Genomic DNA, 14,592 nt, shown 5'->3' on the forward strand with positions numbered 1-14,592 from the left:
GGTGGGATTACAGGCGTGAACCACTGCGCCCTGCCTTGAATGGCATAAGTATTGTGGGTCTGATACTTTTCTTGTTGCTGGAAATTCAGTAGTGCACAAAACAGGCAAATATTCCTGCCCTCATGGAGTTTAAATGCTAGTAGTAACGACAGATGCAAATCAAGACAAGAAGAGGTATAGTATATTAGATAATGATAAATATATAAATGTTAAGAAAAAGTTTTTTTTGAGACATGAAGTGGGAAATATTTGCAAAGTTGTAATCATTTTATGTAGATGGCCATGGATGGCTTCACTGAGAAGGAGCCATTTGAGTAAAGACCTTAAGAAGTGTGTGAGCTGATCATGAGGATATTTGGGAGAACTTACAGTTAGTGGGAGGAGCCAGTACAAAGGTCCTAAGGCAGCAGTATGCCCACATGTTTGAAGAACAGGAAGGAGGGCCAGTGTGGCTGCATCACACTATAAGGACTGGCTTTTACACTGAATGAGGTTGCAGGGTTTTGAGCAGAGCCATGGTATGATCTAACTAACCATATAATAACAGAGTCACTGTGGCTGCTATATTGAGAATAGCCTGTAAAGAGGCACTCGCTGAGGCAGGGAGACCAGTTGGGAGGCAATTGCAGTATTCCAAGGCACGTGGGAATAGTGAGGGGCTGGATTCTGGATTTGCTTATGAATTGACATGTGGGATGTGAGCAAGAAATAACCAAGGTGATTTTAAGGTTCATGACTCCTGTGGACATTTGAAACTGTAGAACTCTGGTCTCAATATAAATAGTATCCAGTCTGTTAATGAATACTTTGCTAAAGAAAAGCCATAGAACTATTTTAAGTAATTTTGCTTTACAAACCATAATGCTTCTTTTTTAAAGCTCTTCACAGAATATGGTCGTCTGGCAATGGATGAAATTTTCCAAAAGCCTTTCCAGGTTAGAATATTTATTATAAATATAATTCATATCTTTGTTTTTGTTCACGATTGGCAAACTACAGCTCATAGGCCAAATCTGGTCTGCCACCTGTTTTTATATGACTTGTGATCTAAGAATGGTTTTTACATTTTTAAATGGTTGAAAAAAAAAATGAGAAATACTATTTTATGATGTGTAAATTATCTGAAATTCAAATGACAGTGTCTATAGGTAAAATTATAGTGGAACACAGCCATTCTCATTTGTTTTTGTACTGTCTGTAACAGCTTTCCTGATACAATGGCAGAGTTGAGTAATTGCTTACAAAATAAAGTCTCTGGGCTGGGTGTCGTGGCTCACGGCTGTAATCCCAGCACTTTGGGGAGGCCCAGATGGAAGAATTGCTAGAGCCCAGGAGTTTGAGACCAGCCTGGTCAACATAGCAAGACGTCTCTTAAAAAAAAGTGGGGGTAGGCGTGGTGGTTCACGCCTGTAATCCCAGCACTTTGGGGAGGCCAAGACAGCCAAATCACCTGAGGTCAATAGTTCGAGACCAGCCTGGCCAACATGGTGAAACCGTGTCTCTACTAAAAATACAAAAATTAGTCGGGTATGGTGGTGGCCGCCTGTAATCTCAACTACTTGGAAGGCTAAGGCAGGAGAGTCGCTGGAGCCTGGGAGATGAAGGTTACAGTGAGCTGAGATCATGCCACTGCACTCCAGCCTAGGCCTGACAGAGTGAGACTTTGTCTCAAAAAAAAAAAAAAAAAAAAAAAAGTGGTTGTGTCCTCCTGTAGTCCCAGCTACTCGGTGGGGCTGAGGTAGGAGGATCACTTAAGCCTAGGAGGTCAGTGTTGCAGTGAGCCATGATTGCGCCACTGCACTCCAGCCTGAGCAACAAAACAAGACCGTCTGAATACACATACACGCGCGCGCGCGCACACACACACACACACTCTCTCTCTCTCTCTCTCTTTCTCTCTCTCTCTGCCTCTCCCTCTCTCTCTCCCCAAAAGGTCTTTGCTGATCTCAACTTTAGCTCAATGTTTCTTGAGAATGAGGAAGCACAACAGCCTCAATCAATGGGATTAGAGATGCTTTCAGTGTGTGAGTCTTATTTCTTTTCCTTTCTAATTTTTTTCTTTTTGAGATGGAGTTTTACTCTAAGATTTTGCTCAGGCTGGAGTGCAGTGGCACCATCTTGGCTCACTGCAACCTCCGCCTCCCAGGTTCAAGCAACTGTCCTGCATCAGCCTCCTGAGTAGCTGCAGTTATAGGCACCTGCCACCATGCCTGGCTATTGTTTTGTATTTTTAGTGGATATGGGATTTAATCATGTTGATGAGGCTGGTCTCAAACTCCTGACCTCAGGTGGTCCGCCTGCCTAGGCCTCCCAAAGTGAAGAGATAATAGACATAAGCCACCATGCCTGGCCTTCCTTTCTAATACTAAAAGCAGATCTGATTTTTTTTTTTGAGATGGAGTCTCACTCTGTTGCCCAGGCTGGCGCGTTCTTGACTGCAACCTCCGCCTCCTAGGTTCAAGTGATTCTCCTGCCTCAGCCTCCTGAGTAGTTGGGATTGCCACCATGCCCAGCTAATTTTTGTGTTTTTATTAGACATAGGTTTTCACCATGTTGGCCAGGCTGGTCTCGAACTCCTGACCTCAAGTGATTCACCTGCCTTGGCCTCTCAAAGTTCTGGGATTACAGGTGTGAGCCACTGTGCCTTGCTGCAGATCCGATTTTATAATTAGCTGGTGCCATATGGTTTTCTCTTTTGTCCTTTACTATATTCCCCATAGAATGTCTTCAAGGCAGAGCCCCAAATTTACCATTCTCATTAATGTCTTCCTTCTGTTCCTATTAACCTGTGGGAACAAAAATAGCAGATAGGCTTTATTGACCTCATATTTGTCTTAAACATGTCCTTCCAGTGTTTGTAAAACTTCTAAGACATTACAGAATAGATAAATCTGGCTGGATGTGGTGGCTCACACCCGTAATCTCAGCACTTTGGGAGGCCAAGGCCAGAGGATTGCTTGAGGCCAGGAGTTTAAGACCAGCCTGAGCAAGAGAGCAAGACCTCGTCTCTACCAAAAAATTAAAAAATAAGCAAGATGTAGTGGCATGTGCCTGTAGTCCTGACTACTCAGGAGGCTGACGTGGAAGGATCGCTTGAGCCCAGGAATTCCAGGCTACAATGAGCTATGATCGTGCCACTGCTTGCCTTAGTGACAGAGCAAGACCCATTCTCTAAATCAGTCCATCCATCCTTCAGTACATATCTTTACCCCCTTTGTAGAAGCTGGCATTATGCAAAGATGTATTGCAGTTGTTCTCTTGAAAATTTGTTTATGTATTGTTAGAATACGTTCTCTTCTTTTCTTAAATAGACACTGATGTTTTTGGTTAGAGATTGGAGTTTCCCTTATGAATACAGCTATGGACTACAAGGAGGAATGGCATTTTTGGATAAGCGTTTACAGGTCAGTGGGACTATAATCTTCTGAGGAATTATCTAAAAGTAGTGATGATTTTCTCATTTACCTTTGGCTATTGTATTTAAAGCAGTTATTGAAAATGATATTGAATATATTAACTGTATATGAATCTTAACAGAAGCTAATATTATTTATTCCTGATAAGATTAATGACCCTGTCTATACAATACACAGGGACTGTAGAAGAAAATTCTGGGCAGATGCCCAAGCTTTGATTATAATTTCCATTTTACATTTTAAACCAAGTTCTATATGTGTCTTTAGAAGTCACACTCAGAATTTTAGTTATGTTATTCTGATTCAAAAGTTTTACTTATTTTGGCATAGATGTAGACAGTAAACAGGCCTAACCTGTTCTCCCAAACCAAAACACAGGAGTCTTTTGTCTGTCTCTGCTAATTGGTTAGATGCTCCTTCATCTCCACAAACCATCCCTTGTTCTTCCTAAGTATTGTGCAATACTCCTTTTAAAGAAGCTCTTCTGCACCTGTTTGTTAGCTATAGGAGTCAAGCCATGGGTAATCAGATTTGTGTGTTTATTGCTTCTTAAGGTTCTGAGTTTTCTCATTTGGCGACTGTGATCCCTCAGAGTTGAGAAGTCTTCTTTCCTTTGTCCTTATGTTAATTATCCCTAGTGAAGAAAACCAAATGATTTTTGTTTGGTAAATTGTTGGTCTTCATTGGTAGGTGAAGGAACATCAACATGAAGAAATTCAGAATGTTCGAAATCACATTCACTCATGTTTCTCCGATGTCACCTGCTTTCTCTTACCACATCCAGGACTCCAGGTGGCCACAAGCCCTGACTTTGATGGGAAATTAAAAGGTGTGTTATAGATGTTGTTATTTTAAACATGTGATTTGATCTTTGGAATTAAAAATAATGAATCACTTACAAATCAAGTGAATGCTTAAGAAAAATGGTGTGATCTCTTAGTGTAGTATTTAAAGTCTAGTTCAGATTTTACTCCTGACTTACTGTGACCATCAGAATTAGTTTACCTTGACTTCTCTATCTGAAATGGTGGTGTTAATATCCATTAGTAGTCTTTCTAAGAGACTCGTTATGGTTCTTGGTTTACAAGAGATACAAATACTAAATAAAGGAAGACCAGACATTAGTCAGCTAATATTAAGTAAAATTAACTTCCCAAGGGAAGGCAGCATGATGCATGACAAAGCCATTATTTTCATCTTACTTGTGATTATAGCAAAACCTGACGCTGGGTCATGTGCTAATGTCACGAAGTGCTAACTAAATGGTTGGTGAGAGGAATCGTAGTTGGGACTCTTGGACTCCATTGTCTTATTTTTATTCCTTTTTCATTAAGGCCTTGAGTCATTAAATGGCTGGCCCTTAATTTGTACATATGTTAAACTGAGCGCTTGTTAATAAGCTTATCTGAATCTCTCAGATTCCTGGTAATGTTTGCAACACTATGCTAGGTACTTTGATACTTATGCTCCCAGTAATTCCGTGAAGTTGGTGTCATTTCCTTATAGGTGAGGAAAATGGCAAAAACAGTTAAGGAAAAGGAGGAAAGTTAAGTAACTTCTCAACGTGCTCAGCTAGTAAGTGAGTAAGTGGTGAGGCGTAGATTTATATCCAAGTTCTTGTTGCTCGAAACCCATACTGGGCTAAAATAAGGGTTCTTCTGTTATATGGAAGAAATCATTCAGAGGATATATACTGTTTAGTTACTACAGGAACTTGCCTTTTGAAGTGAAAGGTTTTCATAGCCTCATATTGAATGTAAAATGCACCATTTTCAACCTATTTGATCCAGTTGATCCAAGAAAATGAATGTTCAACTCAAGAATTTTATTCCAGCTGGTCTTAATATTGCAAAGAACCTGGTTAGTGATACTTAACTTTCACCTTTTATTTGTCACTTCTCTGACGTTTTTATGTGGTCGGCAGCTTTCCTGAGGAAGAGACTTCCCTGGTCTGTTTCATGGCAATTGAATCTAAGACAATTGCTTTGGGAGATAAATCTGCTTGTCAAGCACTGGACCTGAAAAGCAGTTTCAAGGGAGTTTTCAGAGCTGAGTAGGGAGAGAAAGTTGTGTAGGTCTCTAGGTAATAAAGTGTTTAGGATCATAAGGCTCCATTATTAGTTGTACTTTTACCAACCTGAACTCAGATTTGTTCATCACTGATAGGGAATGTGTCCAGTGGAATTCTTAAATGGACGTGTTAGGAGAGGGTGAATTAAAGTGCCTCCTAGTGATTATCCAGTGTAAACACACACAAATGGCATTCTTCCATAGTTTCAATTTTAACGTTCCAATGCATTGCTTTGAAGTTAATTTTCATTTTTATCATGTTATTCAGGAAGTAGGCAGAGTTTTTTTAAAGTTCAGTAACCTGGCTTTTGAAATGTCATGTCACTTTTGGTTGCATTAATTTCCTGTGGCTACCTTTAACAAATTAACACAAACTAGGTGGCTTAAGACAACAGAAATTTATTCTCTCACAAGTCAGGGGGCCAGAAATCCAAAATTATGGTTGCTTCTACCAGGAGACTCGGAAAGGAGAACCTGTCCCACACTCTCTCCTAGCTTCTGGGAGTTGCCAGCAGCCCTTGGCATTCCTTGACCTACCCTGAGTTGCCTCTAAACTCTTTGTTATCACATGACTGTCTTCGTTGTGTGTTCTCTCTTCTTCATGTCAGCACACCAGTCTTTGGATTTAGGGCCCACCTCAATCCAGTATGACCTCCTCTTAGCTAATTACATTTGCAAGACTGTTTCCAAATAAGATTTTCTGAAGTTCCAGGTGGACATGCATTTTGTTGGGGAGGGGGATGCTGTTCAACTCACTGTACATATATATAGATTATGAATGGTTTAATCACTAAATATTAAGTGTATCGTTTCATTTATATATTACATTTATAAGATAGGGAACAAATTCTGTATGAGCAATCTTTGGTCTCATACTTAGGTACTATTTGGTTTCCTCATCAAGATAAAACTATAAAATGCACTTTTAAGGCCTAAATTTTCCTTTCTTACATGAAAAAGCAAGTCCAAAAAGAAGAAATACAAATGGTCGTTGTATATTAATGAAAATATGTGCAGCATCACAATAATCAAGAAAGCACAAAAGCATTGGTAATAAATTATAGTCTTTATGGATTGTAATGTGGCAGTATCAGAATTCAGAATGTTCACGTCCTTTGATCCACTATCCCACTTCTGGGAGTTTATCCAAAAAACTGTTTAAATAAGTGGATAAAAATATGTAGACTGGCTGGGCACAGTGGCTCATGCCTGTAATCCCAGCACTTTGGGAGGCTGAGGTGGCCAAATCACCTGAGGTCAGCAGTTTGAGATAAGCCTGGCCAATACGGTGAAGTCCTGTCTCTACTAAAAATACAAAAATTAGCTGGGTGTGGTGGTGGGCGCTTGTAATCCCAGCTACTCAGGAGGCTGAGGCAGGAGAATCACTTGAACCTGGGAGGCAGAGGTTGTAGTGAACCAAGATTGCACCATTGCACTCCAGCCTGGGTGACACGAGCGAAACTCTGTCTCAAAAAAAAAAAATGTATACTGTGGTAGCATTATTATCATAGAGTATAACTGGAACCAACCCAAATGTGTATTTATCAGGAGTTGTTTAGATTATGGTACACCTCAGCCTTGGCAACATACGGAGACTCCATCTCTAAAAAAAAAATAACTAGCTGGACATGATGGTGTACCCCTGTGATCCCAGTTACTTGGAAGGCTGAGGTAGGATTGCTTGAGCCCAAGAGATCAAGGCTACAGTGAACTGTGATTGCACTACTGCACTTTAGCCTGGGTGACAGAGTGAGACCCTGTCTTAAAAAAAAAAAAATTAAGGTACATCTGCCCAAAGGAATAAAATGCAGTCATTAAAAGGTTGAGGGCAGGGCATGGTGGCTAACGCCTGTAATCCCAGCACCACTTTAGGAGGCCGAGGCGGGCAGATCATGAGGTCAGGAGATTGAGACCATCCTGACTAACAGAGTGAAACCCTATCTCTACTAAAATACAAAAAATTAGCTGGGCATGGTGGTGTGTGCCTGTAGTCCCAGCTACTTGGGAGGCTGAGGCAGGGGAATTGCTTGAAACTGGGAGGCAGAGGTTGCAGTGAGCCAAGATTGTGTCACTGCATTCCAGACTGCGTGACAGAGCAAGACTCCGTCTCAAAAAAGAAAAAAAAAAAGGATAAGGTAGATAGATGAATCTATATGTCTTTATGTAGAAGGATGTCTGTGATATATTATTAAACGTAGAAAGATTGTGGAGTAGCATATGTGGTATGCTTCTATTTATTAAAAAAAAATAAGCACTTTTAGTTTTTATTTACTTATTTATTTTAGAGACAGGGTCTTGCTCTGTTGCCCAGGCTGGAGTGCAGCGGCATGATCATAGCTCACTGTAGCCTCTAACTCCCAGTCTCAAGTGATCCTCCCACCTTAGCCTCCCCAGTAGCTGGGACTACAGGTATGCACCACTATGCCTGGCTAATTTTTTTATTGGTTTGTCACTCCTGACCTCAAGTGATCCTCTCACCTCAGCTTCTCAAAATGTTGGGATTACTGCCACAAGCCACCACACCTAGCCAGTACTTTTTTAAATGGAAAAATTTGAAAAATAAAAATTTGCTTTTTTGCCTCACTTTAAAAATATGTTAAGGGCTGGGTGCGGTGGCTCACGCCTGTAATCCCAGCACTTTGGGAGGCCGAGGAGGGTGGATCACGAGGTCAAGAGATCGAGACCATCCTGGTCAACATGGTGAAACCCCGTCTCTACTAAAAATACAAAAAATTAGGTGGGCATGGTGGCGCGTGCCTGTAATCCCAGCTACTCAGGAGGCTGAGGCAGGAGAATTGCCTGAACCCAGGAGGCGGAGGTTGCGGTGAGCCGAGATCGCGCCATTGCACTCCAGCCTGGGTAACGAGAGCGAAACTCCATCTCAAAAAAAAAAAAAAAATGTTAAAAACCTGCCCTCTGTGTTTATTTAAGGAACTACAGTTATGAGGATATTGTTCATGAAAAATTCTTACTAGCTATGCAAAAGTTTATGTACATTTTAGATTTGGAGATGGATGTTTTATAATTTCAGGGAACCTCTTAACCAAGATATTGTAGGGTTTTGAGTGAAGAGTAAATTGAATGCTAACTTGCAAATCGCAGGTGATTTGTATTTGGCAAGTGCTAGCTTGAGAACCACACACACTTTACTGTAGGAGACCTGTTAGAGCTGATGTAGTTTTCAGAATTAAAAAAAAAAACGTAGACATTATATTTTCTCAGGTATATACCTGTACAGTTACATGGTTGAGATTTTGCAGTCCTGTTCCATGTGACTTGGAAAAGACATTAGCCTGAGGTTGTTAGGGCTAATCCATAAAAGGAACTTATGTAATTTTTGTAGAACATTTAAATTTCATAAGAACTACATTCTGAAACTATTTCTGCAAATGTTCCCCCAGATACTTTAGGAATTATTTTAGTGGTTTTATTTTTAAGGATTGACCACTTATTTAGAGGTAGATGCCTGCCAAACATGATCTTAGTTTTGATGTAACTGATGCTGAGCTGCTGCTGCTTGCAGTAATTATCTAGAATAGCTGCTGTTTTTTTGTTTGTTTTGGTTTTTTTTTTTGATACAAAGTCTTGTCTTCACTCTGTTGCCCCAGCTGGTGTGCAGTGGTGTGGTCTCAGCTCACTGCAACCTCCTCCTCTCGGGCTGAAGCAATTCTCGTGCCTCATCCTCCCGAGTAGCTGGAATTACAAAAGTACACTACCACGCCTGGCTAATTTTTTATTTTTGGTGGAAATAGGGTTTTACCATGTTGGCCAGGCTGGTCTTGAACTCCTGGCCTCAAGCAATCAGCCCACCTTGGCCTCCCAAGGTGCTGGTATTACAGTTGTGAGCCACCATGCTAGGCCTAGAATAGCTGCTTTTTGAGAATTTTTCATCAGACACAGGATGACTGAGTTGTCAGCATAAAGAAAATTTTCATCTTCCTATTTACTGCCACAGGGAGACCTAATACAGTAACTACTGAGTTGGTTAGTTATAAATTACACAGGAGTGTTTGTAGGGCACAGTCTCCTTTGACATCATTAGAGGTTGTTTCTGTTATGAGACAGTTCTTGTCTATTCTGATTTTAAAACTATTATTTTGGTGTAGCCTTCATAGAAAGGCTCATTTCCATGAGTAGCACAGGGTCTGTACGGCTTGTACAGAAGAATCCTGGGTTCATGCAATTCTTCTGCCTCAGCCTCCTGAGTAACTAGGATTACAGGTACCCGCCACCACACCTGGCTAGTTTTTATATTTTTAGTGAAGACGGGGTTTCACCATGTTGGTCAGGCTGGTCTCAAACTCCTGACCTTAGGCGATCCATCTGCCTTGGCCTCCCAAAATGCTGGGATTATAGGCCTGAGTCACCGCACCCAGCTTTTCTCCCACTTTCAATAACCAGTGTTAAAAGAATTACACTGGGCAAGAGGCTGAGACAGGAGAATTGCCTGAACCCAGGAGGCGGAGGTTGCGGTGAGCCGAGATCGCGCCATTGCACTCCAGCCTGGGTAACAAGAGCAAAACTCCGTCTCAAAAAAAAAAAAAAAGAATTACACTGGGAAGATTGCATTGTGTGTTCACCTTGGTTGGATAAGGCTGTTTGGCTTATTTTTCCTTCTCTGTGGTCCTGTGAACAGATATTGCTTGTGAATTCAAAGAGCAGTTACAGGTACTGATACCATATGTATTAAATCCATCTAAGTTAATGGAAAAGGAGATCAATGGCTCAAAGGTCACCTGTCGGGGACTATTGGAGTATTTTAAGGTAAATATGGGTTTTAATTATTAAAATGTTTGATTTTTGGTAAAGCTGATCTAACTTGTAAATCAACTTGAATTTAAATATTTTGAAACTTAAGAGAAAGTTTTCTGGGGGAGACAGAGAGGCATTTTGAGAGACCTCAGTGTCCTTCCAGGAGTGGGCCATTGGGTGGCAGTATCGGTCTAAGAACCAAATGAATGTTCTTTGCACTCTCTTAGAGGAGCAATTAACTGTGACTAAAGGAAGATTGTTCCTCAAGGAAGATGGTGTGGACAGGAGGTGGTTAGGAAGTTGCTGTGAGTAGGAGGAGACGGCACCTAGATGTGACACGACTGCCTCAAGGCGGATGGTCACTCTGCCCACAGGTAGTGGTGAGGCCAGCGTGCATGGGGAGCTGGATGGGAGTCCTAGCCTCTGTAGGCTTGTGCTGCTTGAGAACATTTTTAGTTAACTAAAAATGCTAACATGCACTCAAAGATGTGTGGTGTGTTTTTGCTAATTCCTGGTTGTTGTTCTAAGTCTTAAGGAAAATGCAGTTGTATGGTCACTTTCTAAAAATTAAATATGGGTATGATATGACTGAGTAACATTTTTATAGCACTTTTTATGTTTATATTTTAAGGCATATATTAAAATTTATCAAGGAGAAGATCTGCCTCACCCCAAGTCCATGCTTCAGGTAAACAATGATTTGACATCCTAAATGCTATTCTAATTACTTGAGTTGACATGTATACAATAAGCAGAGTTCTTTTAGAATGCACTTTTTCCCCTTTTTCATTATGCTGAGGTCTGTTAATTTTTTTTTTAGCACATTTTGCAGTAGTGTGGTGACCTTCTAGTTCACTTGTTTGTATTCATGGTGGTACATTTAAAACAAAATGGCCTCTCCTCACTGGACCTGGTCTTTTCACCAAACACACTTTGGGAAACACAGTTTATTATACCTGGGTGAAACATACCCACTATGTTAGACAAGCAGTTTCCTGTCATCTGTTGTTTATTTTTAAAATTTTTAAAATAATTTATAATTTATTTTTTGAGACAGAGCCTCACTCTTCCCCAGGCTGGAGTGCAGTGGCATGATCTCGGCTCACTGCAACGTTCACCTTCCGGGTTCAAGCAATTCTAGGGCCTCAGCCTCCAGAGTAGCTGGGATTATAGGTGTGCTCCATCATGCCTGGCTAATTTTTGTATTTTTAGTAGAGACAAGTTTAGTCATGTTGCCCAGGCTGGTCTCAAACTCCTGAACTCAAGCAATCTACCGTCTTGGCCTGCCAGAGTGCTGGGATTATAGGTGTGAGCTACCGTGCCTACTATAATTTTTTTAATTAAAAAAAAGTAGAGATGTGGTCTTGCTGTGTTGCCCAGGCTGGTCTCAAACTTGGCTCAAGCGATCTGCCCACCTCAGCCTCCCAAAGTGCTAGGATTACAGGTGTGAGCCACTGTGTCCGACCTGTTGTCTACTTTAGTGGACCATGTCCTGACATATCTATTTACTATTCACTTATCAGGTTTTTAATTTGTAACTAGAATGTCATTCGGTTAAAACATAAAATTTTTGACTTCATATGCTGAACATAAGGGCATTTATTGCCAAATGTTGATTTATTTTATAGCAGAACATTTTCATAAAGGGAGCTAGAGCCTGGGATTGACATTGCAAAGAATTTTTTCCTTTTTTTTTTTTTTTTTTTTTTTTAATAGAGACAGGATCTAGCTGTGTTGAGCAGGCTGGTATTGAGTTCCTTGGCTCAAGTGATCCTCTCGCTTTAGCCTCTCAAATTGCTGAGATTACAAGCATGAGACTCCACACCCAGCTTTTTCTTCTTCTTTCTTTTTTTGACTCACATCTGTTTCTTAAAGTTGAAGCAGTAGAGCCAGGTGCAGTGGCTTACGCCTATAATCCCAGCACTTTGGGAGGCTGAGGTGGGTGGATTACTTGAGGCTGGGAGTTCAGGAGCAGCTTGGGCAATATAGGGAGACTCTATCTCTACAAAACAAAACTTAAAAAGTTAACCAAGTGTGGCACATACTGGTGGAAGAATGGCTGGCACTCAGGAGGCGAAGGCTGCACTCCAGCCTGGATGACAGAATGAGACTCTGTCTCAAAAAAAAAATTAAATTAAAAAATAAAATTGAAGCAAAGGAAATAATATTTTCCTTGAATTTTGGAGATTTAATTTTTGCTAAAGATTCTTATGTATAAGAATACATATTTTTATGTATATGCACTTCTACCATATTTTTTTTGGTAGAAAATTTGGCAGAAAAAGTGTATTTTTTTTTTTTTTTTGAGACAGAGTCTCACTCTTTTGCCCAGGCTGGGGTGTAGTGACACGATCTTGGCTCACTGTAACCTTTGCCTCCTAGGTTGAGGCAATTCGCGTGCCTCAGCCTCCCAAGTAGCTGAGATTACAGGCATGTGCCACCATACCTGGCTAAGTTTTGTATTTTTAGTGGAGACGGGGTTTCACTATGTTGGCCAGGCTGCTCAAACTCCTGACCTCAAGTGGTCTGCCGACCTTGGCCTCCCAAAGTGCTGGAATTACAGGTGTGGACCACCACACCCGGCCAGAAAAAGTGTATTTTATTTCATCAGTTGAACTGTATGGAAATCTAAAACAATAGAAGGTTAATAAAAAAGGAAGAACGGGGAGTGGAGAAGATTTTTGTATTAGGTTATTTGTGGAAGAATGTTAAAAAAGGAAGGATTTATATTTCACATTTTCCTCTCTTAAAAGGCCACTGCTGAAGCCAACAACCTAGCAGCTGCAGCCTCTGCCAAGGACATTTATTATAACAACATGGAAGAGGTATGTAGGACATATGCCTTATTCTGAAATATCTATAAACTGGGCATTGTTGCTGACTTCAAAAGCCCAACTTGATCCTACTTCAAGTGTCTTCAAGTGATGAGGCAACAAAGCTATACCTAGGTTGTCCTGGTAATGGGGGCCGTCTAATTATTACCTTTCTTTTTTTGTTTACTTTTGTTTTTGTTTTTTTGAGGCAGAGTCTCACTCTGTCACCCAGGCTGGAATGCAGTGGTGCAGTCTTGGCTGACTGCAACCTCTACCTTCCAGGTTCAATCAATTCTCCTGCCTCAGCCTCCTGAATAGTTGGGATTACAGGTGCTCGCCACCACAGCCAGCTAATTTTTTTGTATTTTTAGTAGAGACAGAGTTTCACCATGTTGGCCAGGCTGATTTCGAATTCCTGGCCTCAGGTGATCCACCCGCCTTTGCCTCCCAAATTTGCTGGAATTACAGACGTGAGCCACTGCGCCCGTCCCAGTGTTACTGCTCTTTCCAATTAATATTGTCATCCCGGTTATTTAAGTGTGCTTTTCAGAGGAAGCGAAACTAGATTTTATTGGCCTTAGTCATCTTTTAAAAGTTAATTTATTGGCCGGGCGCGGTGGCTCAAGCCTGTAATCCCAGCACTTTGGGAGGCCGAGGCGGGTGGATCACGAGGTCAAGAGATCGAGACCATCCTGGTCAACATGGTGAAACCCCGTCTCTACTAATACAAAAAATTAGCTGGGCATGGTGGCGCGTGCCTGTAATCCCAGCTACTCAGGAGGCTGAGGCAGGAGAATTGCCTGAACCCAGGGGGCGGAGGTTGCGGTGAGCCGAGATCGCGCCATTGCACTCCAGCCTGGGTAACGAGCGAAACTCCGTCTCAAAAAAAAAAAAAAAAAAAAAAAAAAAGTTAATTTATTAATCTCTTGTTAACATCTTAAAACATTCTATCACTTTTATTATCTTTTCATGTTTTATTTGGCGCTTGTTTTTGAAGAGATCTTTTAACATATTGTGTCTTTGTTCTCTTTAGGTGTGTGGGGGAGAGAAACCTTATTTATCTCCAGATATTCTAGAGGAGAAGCACTGTGAATTCAAACAACTTGCTCTGGACCATTTTAAGAAGACCAAGAAGATGGGTGGGAAGGATTTCAGCTTTCGTTACCAGCAGGAGCTGGAGGAGGAAATCAAGGAATTATATGAGAACTTCTGCAAGCACAATGGTAGCAAGAACGTCTTCAGCACCTTCCGAACCCCTGCGGTGCTGTTCACGGGCATTGTGGCTTTGTACATAGCCTCAGGCCTCACTGGCTTTGTCGGTCTTGGGGTTGTAGCCCAGTTGTTCAACTGTATGGTTGGACTGCTGTTAATAGCGCTCCTCACCTGGGGCTACATTAGGTATTCTGGTCAATATCGTGAGCTGGGCGGAGCTATTGATTTTGGTGCTGCGTATGTGTTGGAGCAGGTAAGTGGTGCTGCTGGAGAGCCTGAGGGTTGATAATGGGCAGATATTTGTGCTTGTGTTGTAAAATACCTCGTTT

General features: G+C 41.3%; 1 protein-coding gene across 1 annotated transcript in view; it reads left to right on the plus strand.

Moving 5' to 3' along the window:
- The window catches only part of ATL3 (atlastin GTPase 3), a 55,056-nt gene that overhangs the window by 34,089 nt on the left and 6,375 nt on the right, over nucleotides 1-14,592 (plus strand). The window contains exons 6-12 of the mRNA XM_012463154.2: nucleotides 879-935; nucleotides 3,312-3,404; nucleotides 4,107-4,245; nucleotides 10,123-10,250; nucleotides 10,870-10,926; nucleotides 12,992-13,063; nucleotides 14,085-14,516. Of these exons, the coding sequence (XP_012318577.1) occupies nucleotides 879-935; nucleotides 3,312-3,404; nucleotides 4,107-4,245; nucleotides 10,123-10,250; nucleotides 10,870-10,926; nucleotides 12,992-13,063; nucleotides 14,085-14,516 (978 nt within the window). The remainder of the gene's footprint in view (nucleotides 1-878; nucleotides 936-3,311; nucleotides 3,405-4,106; nucleotides 4,246-10,122; nucleotides 10,251-10,869; nucleotides 10,927-12,991; nucleotides 13,064-14,084; nucleotides 14,517-14,592) is intronic.

The sequence above is a fragment of the Aotus nancymaae genome, unplaced genomic scaffold (genome assembly GCF_030222135.1).
Source record: "Aotus nancymaae isolate 86718 unplaced genomic scaffold, 86718_ANA_hifiasm-v0.15.2.pri h1tg000059l, whole genome shotgun sequence".
In the NCBI taxonomy this organism is placed as follows: domain Eukaryota; kingdom Metazoa; phylum Chordata; class Mammalia; order Primates; family Aotidae; genus Aotus; species Aotus nancymaae.